The 10,659-nt window shown below is 34.4% G+C and overlaps 3 protein-coding genes across 3 annotated transcripts in view; 2 read left to right on the top strand and 1 right to left on the bottom strand.

The window, feature by feature from the left end:
- Window positions 3,325-3,744, bottom strand: LOC105165355. Its single transcript, XM_011084334.1, has one exon. The coding sequence runs from the start codon at window positions 3,742-3,744 to the stop codon at window positions 3,325-3,327; it is 420 nt and encodes a 139-aa protein (XP_011082636.1).
- Window positions 9,082-10,655, top strand: LOC105165354 (the record flags this gene model as incomplete). The annotated part of the gene is made up of 4 exons (XM_011084333.2): window positions 9,082-9,213; window positions 9,762-9,831; window positions 10,176-10,344; window positions 10,483-10,655. Coding segments are annotated over exons 2-4 (390 nt in total), but the record flags the coding sequence as incomplete, so codon positions are not given.
- LOC105165281 overlaps window positions 9,154-10,659 on the top strand; it is a gene marked incomplete in the record, with an annotated part of 4,660 nt that continues 3,154 nt past the window's right edge. The window contains 1 exon segment of the mRNA XM_011084245.2: window positions 9,154-9,253.

The following is a 10,659-nucleotide window of genomic DNA, read 5'->3' as shown; positions in this document are numbered from 1 at the left end:
TTGAGGGGGTGTGTGTGAGAGAGAGTGTGTGTGTGAGTATATGAATAGGGATATTTTTCTCTTATGACATATTAATTTTATATATAGCTTATAAAATATTTTATTATAATTTCAATATTTTCAATAATACAAAAAAAAAAAAAAGCAGTAATAGTCCATAAATATTAATGGTTGGCACATGATTGCAGAATTTGAATAAGAATCCATCCAAAAGAAAAATGAAAAAATGATAATGTTTTTTTTTTAATCTATAAAGATTTGTATTCTCTTTCAATCTCTCCTAAAACGACTTTTCACATCAAGACAGAGAAATCATATTTTAGGTTAGTGCTTGAAATTAAGACTGAATTTTATGAATAAGTTTGAGGTTATGAGTTCGAGCTCTATTGAATGTGGAAGTATTTGTCTCATTTTATATGAGTTATTATAATTTGTTTACAGTTATATTAGTATATTGATTGAATCGTGAAGAATCGATGTAATGTTCAGGAGAGGGAGAGAGGGAGAATTTCTCTGAATAATTTACTATTTATGATATGATATATTTACGAAATTAACATTTAAATAAATATATTTAAAAAGTGAACTCGACTTAAGTTAATTAAAATCATCTGAACTTTATTTTGAAAATTAGAGATTATTTGGTTTTGGTGAAAAATAGATGTATAAAAAAATAAAAATAAATCATATTTGGTGAAAATAGATGTATGAAAAAATAAAAGTAAATTGAATATATATGAAACTTCTCTATAGTCTAATTTTGTGTTCATTGAAAATTGGACGGAAAAGTGAGATTATAATGCTAAAAAAATTAAAAAAAAAAAGAAAGGAAAAATACACAGTCACCTATATATATCATCCTTATTCTTGTTGATGCATATTTTTATAAATTTGAAGTAAGAGTTTTTAATTTTTAATAATTTAAAATTATTTGAGCGTCAACTTGTTTATTTTCTAGTTCAAAATCAAACACAATTGTCGAAGTTCAATAAAAAAAATAAAATGGATAATTATAACCCCCCCTGAGGTTAGACGTAATTACACTTAGATTTTCTGTGATTTGGAAAATTACATCCAACACTGCTAAAGTTATCTTCTGTGGAAAGTCACCAAATTTGCTTATATTAATAAAAAATAAAATTTATTCCTGATTGACTTATTACTGATTTATTTTATGATCAAATTACCCTCATATGTTTTCATGTGTTAATGCATGTGAGGAGGTATATCTTACCATTATAAGGGTAGTTTAGTCGGAAAACAATTGTTTGACCTTCTATAAGTGAGTAATAAGTCAATCGAGGGTAATTATCAATTTTCTTGTTAATATTAACAAATTCACTAAATTTTGTCTAATTGATGGACTTCTTTGTTAGACAAAAACAAATATCAAAAGTGCTAAATGTAATTTTTAAAACCACAATAAATTCACATAAATGTAATTACACCAAACTTTAGTGAATGAAACTGTAATGATCTGAATTGGTATTAAAATGGAAGATAAGAAAATTCGGGGATGGGGGAATGGAAAGTGAAATATGGAAATGAAGTCCAGCTAAGGAAACTTGTGGACTATTCCATGGTTCAATGGCTCTAATTGTATAATTTTATTTATTCTTCGGGCTGTAAAGACAATGTGCAGATAAGCTTGGAATCAACCCATAATCTATCAATCACTATTCCTCATTGCATCTTCTTCCAAATGTCACTCCCTACACCTTCCATAAATCAAGAACAAAATAAAAAATCTTACACCCTAGAATTTATTAATTTATATATTTTTTATTGAAAAATTACAGTTTCGGTCCTGTAAGTACGGGGCGGGGCAGCAATTTTAGTCATGTATAAATCTATTATAATAGCTTTGTCATATAATTTTAAAAATTTCCCATGTTGAGGACGAACGTGCACTTTTCGGGCTATTCTTGCAAACTTCGTTTATTTACTGTAAAAAAAATCTTCAAATTATACGACAAAATTGCCATATATTCACAAAACTAAAAATTTCACCATCTATATTATGGGATTGAAATTAGAATTTTTTTTCCATTTGTCATATATATGCACGAATTGATCTTTGCAATTTAATTTCGTAATTTTAAAATTTAGCAATTCTAGTCCTTATTCGGTCAGCATGGCAAAAAAATTGCATATAATTTCTACATGACTCAATTAAATTGGGAATTCTGATTAATTTTGATAAGTTTTAGTCCTTTACCGGCCAATTTTTTCTTCAAATTATAATTGTTGCACACAACAATTTAATGGGCGGAATAGCTAGAATCCTCAATTTAATGATTATCACCTCATCTAATGGTTGGAATTTCCAATTTACTTAGATCATGTGCAAATCACATATAATTCTTAGATAAATTAATTGAAAAGAAAAAGTTAAAATTATCAAGATTCAAAGTTATAGGATTAAATTATAAAAATTAATTCATGCAGAAGTAAAAATCGTAACACTAAATTATTGGATTAAAATTACATATTTTCCCATATACAGTGGGCGAAGTGTGAATCCCGCGTAGTGAATATTGTAATTAAAATGGGAATAACCCTAAAATGATTAGAGACATGAATAGCATCCAATCCAATCATGAATTGTTGGATTCTATTCCGATTAATGCTTTCTACCTTTTTAAATTATTTCTTGGCTGGCTATAAAATATCATCACTGCCTTTTCCCGTTTGAGTCCAAATGTGTCTTCACACTCCACATTCCTCATATTCCAATATCAATTGGGTAAATTACAATAAGTTTTTTTCAAATTTGGTATAATTATGATTTTATTTTTATTATTTAAAATATTTAATACCTTTTAATATTTAATGTAAAAGTTATGTAATTCTTGAATGAAAATTTAAAATTGTCAACTTTTCTTTTATTGTATTTTTTTAATAAAAAATAAATTTAAAAATTATTAAAAAAAAGTCAAATAGGGTGTAGATGAAGAATTAGAAAATTTGTGAAAAATATTGAAAACCACTTAGTCATTTAAAAAAATTAGAAAATAAGTAAAATTATAATTTATAATCTACAAGAGTATTTTAGTCAGTTCACAACGATAAATGAATAGAAATCTAATTGAGGATAATGGCGATTAGATCAGTTGAATATTTATAATTATGTCAAATATTAGGAATTTTTTTGTAAACCGTGTATAAAAGTATGATCAACGAAATATAATAATTTAAACAACTTAATAGTATGAAAGAAAGCATGAGATGAATTGACAAATTGTAAAGAACTGAGAGAAATGGTTTGCAATTCTCTCTCTAGAAATGGTTGATTAATGAGGTGGATGGTGATGAGCATCGGAATTAGAGTCCAACCAACCTTGAACCACACTCAAACTTAACATCGCACGTATCATCGACGATAACAACGTAATTGTGCACAGGCCTAGTAAGAAACGACGGCAAGTGAAGCAACACATCACAAACACACGCATTATCAACTTCCTTCAACCACCGGCAGCATTCCTCTTCGCGCGCCGCGTCTCGTCTCCAGTGTCTGTGACCGTGTTCGTGTTCGTGTTCGCGCCTGCGGCAGTGTCTGCTGCCGGGTCCAGCAGGAGTGCTCAGAGGGGCCGGAGGGCTCGGTGGAGGCACGGGTGTGTAAGGCAGGACTGCACATGCACGATTTGCCAGCGCAATTTGAGATGCACAAAGTGGAGTGTCGGGGTCGATGGGCTTGTTCGGGACCCAGATGCTTTCGGCTTTTGCCGACAGAAATAACATTGTCAGTAGTAATTTGAGGGAAATGGATGCGCCCATGATGTTTGGAGAAAAGACTGAGAGAAGAGCTAGGGATAAACCGTGATTCCTGCAATTTCTCTACTTATAATGAGGAGTAATTTTAGGTTCATAAGCTTTTCATGTTTCTTGAATTAGGTGAACTTTTAGGTTTAGAAGAAGCTAACTGTAGTCCTCTAAAAAAGCAGCAGCAGCAAACTGTAGTAGAAAGAAGGCATGCATGCGTGAAGATTTCAAATATTATTATTAGGGTTAGATAGGTAAGATAGCATCTATCCCATTACTTTGTTTTTTTTTTTTTTAAGGAAAAAGAAAATTTTAGTTCTATAGCTTTGACCGAATTTCTTTTGGTCCTTTAATGTCGACAATATTAGATTTAGTCCTTTATATATCAATTTCATGTAGATTTGATTTTTTAGCCTAATTTAGGGCTCTTTTACCCTTTTGATGATAAAAGTTAATAGAACATCCTAATGCTCTTACAAGGCCAAACATGCTTTCGAAATAAAACTAAGTTTCTATAAATTCATACCTTCTATGTGAGCATTAATTATGAGATGCAAAATAAATGGAAATGGACCACATTTTGTTCTTTAAATAACTGTGTAGGGGTAAAATTATCCAAAATTTGGACAAAGAACTAAAATTACACATTTATAAAAGTTACAAGACTAAAATTAATAGCATGCAAACTTAAAGGACTAAACGAATATTTTTTTCTTTTTTATAGTACGTGATTTGTTACAATTTAATAGATTTGAATTAAAAATGCTGATTTGATGTATAAGATTTAAATCAATAAATAGGTTCAAACTAGAAAAAAAAATAAAATTACTATAGAAGTATAAATTCTTTTTACTGTCCCGTATATTAGAGAGGGTGGCAATTTAAGGATTCTAACTACAGGGGTGAAAAATTATAACCATAATTCAATAATTTTTAGCAATTAGAGAACTTCGGTTATTGGAGTTCTATATAATTCATTGGGAATTGCTGATGTGAAAAAATTACAATTTTAGTCTCATAGGGTATTTTTAGTCCACTGCTCTACAGGATTATACCAAAAACATTCCAAAATTAGAAAAGTTGAACCCATTTAGTCCCATGCTAATTTTATCGTAAAAAACTAACGATAAGTGCACGTGTTGTGCGCGTGCCAGTTAGTCAGAACTATATGACTAAATATATTCAATTTTGGGATGTTTTTTGTTCTCATAAAGCAAGGAAGTCACATATTGACCCCTTAATTATCCTATGGGATTAAAAGTGTTGTACCAACAAAGTTTGATGAAAATTTCGTATTGGTTTCTTTCATTCTCTTTTCTTCTTGCTTCATTATTCAAACATAGCTTAACTATCTCCATGGTTCTTTTTTTATTTTGAAAACAAAAGATATTATATATATATATATATATATATCGATGTCCTTTAAATTGGGCCAAGCCTACAAGCAAGGGATACTAGTCCAACTGGCTCATCAGTAGGATGGATAAGGGCACACAAGCGGGACGGATAAAGCCCAAAATAGGGAAGAAAAGCCCACAGGTTTACCTGCTACTTTACTGAACTGGCATACCTAAGAAATAAACTAATTTCAGTTGAACACGTCATGATACAGTTGGGAGGGACATCATATAGCTTGTCAACATATTTGTACATATCATCCCAATATATCTCCTGGTGATTCCAAGTAAATTGGTGAAAAATGAACTGAAAAATCTACAAATAACCAACTTTTGAATTTTTAGGCAAACTTGGCAGGATTCGGTCCAGCTCGCATATCTCAGCCAATATTTATCTAAATCACCAACAGTTTGTTATGGATAGCAACCAACTCAAATAGCTTTCTAATAGCATATGGAACTCAGTAATTGACCAATATCCAACTCTGTACAAACCTATAAATAGAGATTTTGTATAATCATTTGGGATCATCACCACCGATTCTCAAACTCTCACTTTCTCGCCCTACTCTCTTTCGGTTCTTAGGCTAATTTAACCTTATAATCTGTACTCCACACGAATCTTTATCACTCTCACATTATATCTCACCATTATTCTCACTTTATCTCAATATTTTCTTTTATTTCTTCTTTAATCCGTTACTCACTTAAGCATCGGAGTGCTAACCTCTATTTTGTAGGGCTAGTCCTTCGATAATCTTAAAATTTTGTTGAAGATCCTTCGATCGTTATGGTGTGGCCAAATTTTTGGGACGCATCATTGGCACCGTTTGTAGGAACACTTGAGTTTTGGCCTGAGAAATGACGAATTTCAACAATGGAGGTGACCACAGATCATATAAGGGAGACTCCTACTATTCTACCTGCAGATCTAACGGTAGGAGTTGCCAATGCTCCTGCTCTAGATTCGACCTTAGGAGCCGCTAATGCTGCAACAGGATCGATCCACACCCGGTGACTCACGAGCAAGGAAATAGCTGCCCTTCAGCCCCCTGGCATCTGACAATCACTGAAGAAAGAGATAGTGGAACTTTGCTAGCAAGTGAAGAAAGAGATTGTGCCTGCTGAGCGTATCATTCCCTTCAGCGAGCACATCATGATGGAAGAACTCCCTCCTAATTTTTTAGCACCTCCGCACCTCCGCACCTACTTGCTTATGATTGTATTGTTGATCTATCTGATTATATCCGTAAGTTTGAAAACACAACCCTATAGCATAGGTATACTGATGGCAGGAGGCTTTCTCAACTATGAAACGCTTATAACCTCAGGAAATTTTTTTTTCCTGAAATCTCTACTCTCTATTTACTATTTGTTATCCTTGTAATAAAACATTATCTCACATCAATAAATGCAATTCTTGCTTCCCATCTTGTGTTACTCACAGAATTAGTTTTCAGCTCCTAATTGACTCCAAATAAGCTGCCGGTACCAGCTAGAGCATGTTTTTACATAAGTCATGCACCAGTCGGCGCACAGTCCTACGAAGTCGCCACCAGCTAGCATGTCCTCCTAAGAAGCTGCCCCTTGCTGGTGTATGCTTCTACACAAGTCACGCCTAGTTGGTGCACGCACTCACATAAGCTACCACTAGCTAGCGCACACATCCAAACTCAGCCATCATCAGCTGGCACATACATCTTATAAGTAGCTACCAGCTGATACACCCACTTCAGTTTCTAGTTGCCTTCTGTTGGCACATCTACTTCAACAAAATGCTAATAAAACCTACTTAGGCTAACTTACTACTTGCTAATTACTATCCTTGCTCATTTACTGTGAGATATTTTTTCTCATACTAACGGAATCACATATTACTTGCTACTAAAGGAAGGCCCAAGTACCTCATAGGGAGATGTCCTTTCTGAAAGCCCAAGATCGATAGCAATTGTTCTTTCTTTTCTTGTGCAGACTGGGATATAATAATGTGACTCTTTTGAATATTCAGCCGGAGGCCCGATCATTCGGCAAATTGGTCCAGTCCCACCTTTAGGACTCTAACCGAGTCCATATCAACTCTGCAGAAGAGTAGTAGATCATCCGCAAATCTCAGTTGGAATACCCTCGCTGGCTCACATCTTCCGATGAGAATGGTAAACATAATTGGCTCGCCTCCTCATCAGTTAGGATATGCCTCGCCCAAGGTCTCAGATAGCTAATGTCCACCAATATTTGGCGTCTGTTACCTCCAAGGAGGTTCTGATAATAGGATACAAACTCATGCACAATCTCCCCTGATTCTGTGTGAGTGGTGCCAACCTCATCATTAATCTGCAAGATCCTCCTCACCATTGTAAGACTTTTGGGGGATGTTTTGGCACATCTTTTGTTTGTAAAGTGGTAGTATTTGGCAGATTTTAAGCATGCAAAGTTTCACTTTATAGCACATTTCATTAATGATCAAAATCAGTGAATTTCAGTATATTTTCTGTTTTTTTGCAATTTAGTGCTTTTGTGCAATTTTAGTTTCCGTTTTTATTGCTTTCAAGATTTATGCTTACATATTTAAACACAACATAAACTATAATTACTTGCAAAAAAGGCATATCCATTAGTACTTTTACACATAATTCACCATTACTAAAAGGTCATCTAGTAATATATAAGAATATCCTTTTACATATAATTCACCATTACAATAGTATTCAATATTTGAAGTATTTTGAGATGTTTGTGACATCTTTTGGCCTATTCCTCTCAAGATTAAGTGATGGAAATGTTGTGTGGTATTTGTGGGTTATTACATATATAAATAGCAAAAAAATAATTTTTGGGGGCTTTTTTTTCCCTCCAAAAACTGAACACAAGCCTGATTTTGAACACGTAAAGCGTGGGACTACAAGTGAGAAGGATCCTATCTAGTGGGACCAAAAGTGATATTTTGACCCAATTCACTAACGGCACGTGACAAGTTATGTGCCGTTTCCGTTAGTTGTTAACGGAATAGGACCATGTCTGTTAAAAAAATAGAGTTTTGGGACTAAAAGTGTTGAACACGTGAAACGCGTGACTGCAAGTGAGAATGACCCTATCTAGTGGGACCAAAAGTGATATTTTGCCTAAAATTATCCAAAAAATAGCCGGACAAATTGAAATTTAGGATAGCAACTGGTTAAATACATGACGTCTTACATATTTGCTAATGCAATGTGGGGCAGGCCACTTTGTATTTTTCATCAATTCGCCAGCCACTGTTTGACCCACGCGAACCTCCACCAAAAGTTTCGGCACCCTCCACCAATCTAACACACCATCTCCCGTTATTTTCATCAACCATTTTCAGCCATATATCACCAAAGCCATTTTAGCGTCATCGTCGCGATTTTCAGACTTGCCCGCATCAACTCTCTGCCATCGGGCATCCTCTCACCTCCGCTCCAATCAATTAATTTTAATTTTCTTCAACTCTCGAGCATTTTGGCATCCTTTATTTATCGCCAACTTTTCCCCCTCGCAACTCCTCATCACCAACTTCCACCATGGACTCAGCCTTGTGCAGCCTCCCCACCACGTCCCATACCACATTAGTAACTACGTAAGACGCAATTTATTTAAATTGAGACCAGTTCATAATTAAAATCCTTAGCCCTAATTTATCAGGCTAATTTCAGAATAAATTTGATCAAAAGAACTAAAATTACACTAGATTAAAATTTAATTTTGTGATTTTACCTACAATTTAAGTAGAAGTAAATCTGATTGAGAAAATTATTAAGTAGTAATCTTAATTTGATAAAATTGAGACGTAATTAGCTAATGAGATGAAGTGACGAAAATAGCCAATATCTTAGGGCCAGACGTTTCTGCTTCTCACCGACTTAATCACTTGCGCATATTCACAATCAAAACACTTGAATCTTCTCATCCTCAATGCTTCGTCATACGGTACTCTTCTTCCAAAACAATCATTCTTCAACAACCTAAGGAAGAGGGACAATTCAGTTCAGCGGAGGGAACCCATTTACGAAGGATCACTCGTCACTACACACAAGTGCGTATCCTTCTTTTGCCTGATTCTTCCGTCGTTACGCGTATGTATACACACATTCTAATATTGTTGCAGAAGAGTGATTTGCTGTGAAGAAATTTCGGTCCAATCTTATGTGAATTTTAATTCCCAAATTCATTTTCTTTTTCTTGCTTTTTTTTTTTTTTTTCTTTTGCTCTGATTCTTTGTATTCTTCTGCATTACAATATGAACTCAATTGTTAGCCCTATTGACAAGGAGGAGAAACTAGAATTCGATGCGTTTGTAGTATTTCCTTTTCTTTCTCCTTAATAGGCGTTTGCAATTTTGGCATTTATTGTGATTATCGGAATTACTTTTTTCCCTTTGTCTCCCGCCGCCCGGGGGGGGGGGGGTTATAATGGTTTGGTCTAATACTATTTCATGAGTGTCAGGGGTTAGGGTTTTTGAAGACGTTGAAACGCTGTGGAGTCATATTTGTATTTCACTGCATGATGTGCTGAAATGGTGGGTGCATGGGATTTGAGAAATTCTATACGATCATGTAATGTCCTGGTTTTTCTTATCCGCAGAACTGATTTGTCTAATTCGAAGATGGGGTTCAATAAAGTTTATAAGTCATTGCAAGAAGTTTTCCCCCAGGTAATTTTGGTCTTTTTTACTTTTTAAATTACGTAGTGCTAACGCGTGTATAGGTTGATATGCGAATCACGAGTTTGAGTGGTACTCAATGTTTTTAGATCATCAAGACTCCATTATAAAGTTCCACTGACCTCTTAAATTTATGATCACATTTGAATGTAGTATAAGATTTATGCCGCAAGCTGATACCAATGGTTCTAAATGCTGGGAACTATTCAGGACAGTACATTAGTTATTCTCTGACATTGTGATTCTTATAATTTTAAAATAAATCATCAAGTTGTATTTTCTGAGGCCGAGAGATAGTCACTGTTTGGTTGTTTGGGCTTTCCTTCTGACAACAGATTGATGCTCGAGTTCTTAGAGCTGTTGCTATTGAACATAGCAAGGATGTCGATGCAGCTGTTGAGGCAGTGCTTCTTGAGATCATCCCTTACTTTACTGAAAGATCTGGACCAAGTGCTCCTTTGTCTGGGAGCAGTGCAGTTGGTGGATCATCTGAAGGAAACAGTTGTATATAATTCTATTAATATTTCTCAATTTAGTTTATTGGTTGTTTTGATCGCTAATACTTGTTAAGTTCGATATTTTCAATTCTTGCTGATTTTGGGTGTCAATTGGTCCTGTGGTTCCCTTTCTTGATGCCAACAGCTATTGTGGATGCTGTTGCCGCTACTTCAACTGCAGATGATGGCCTATCCACTAACAGAGTCGCCTCAGCTGAAGTCCAAAATGGTTACAATATGAATGGTGGAAATCAACAGTCTTTTCATGCTGCTGTTGATGATGAACACAAGAACCCCTTGTACAATACATATGATGGACATC

This window comes from Sesamum indicum, linkage group LG6 (assembly GCF_000512975.1).
Source record: "Sesamum indicum cultivar Zhongzhi No. 13 linkage group LG6, S_indicum_v1.0, whole genome shotgun sequence".
Taxonomy (NCBI): Eukaryota; Viridiplantae; Streptophyta; class Magnoliopsida; order Lamiales; family Pedaliaceae; genus Sesamum; species Sesamum indicum.
Note: the sequence above shows the minus strand (reverse complement) of the source record. Positions and strands in the feature narration are given on the sequence as shown.

Bases quoted from the DNA above. Each gene is read 5' to 3' on its own strand.
- LOC105165355 (XM_011084334.1), bottom strand. From the start codon at position 3,744: ATGTTATTTCTGTCGGCAAAAGCCGAAAGCATCTGGGTCCCGAACAAG.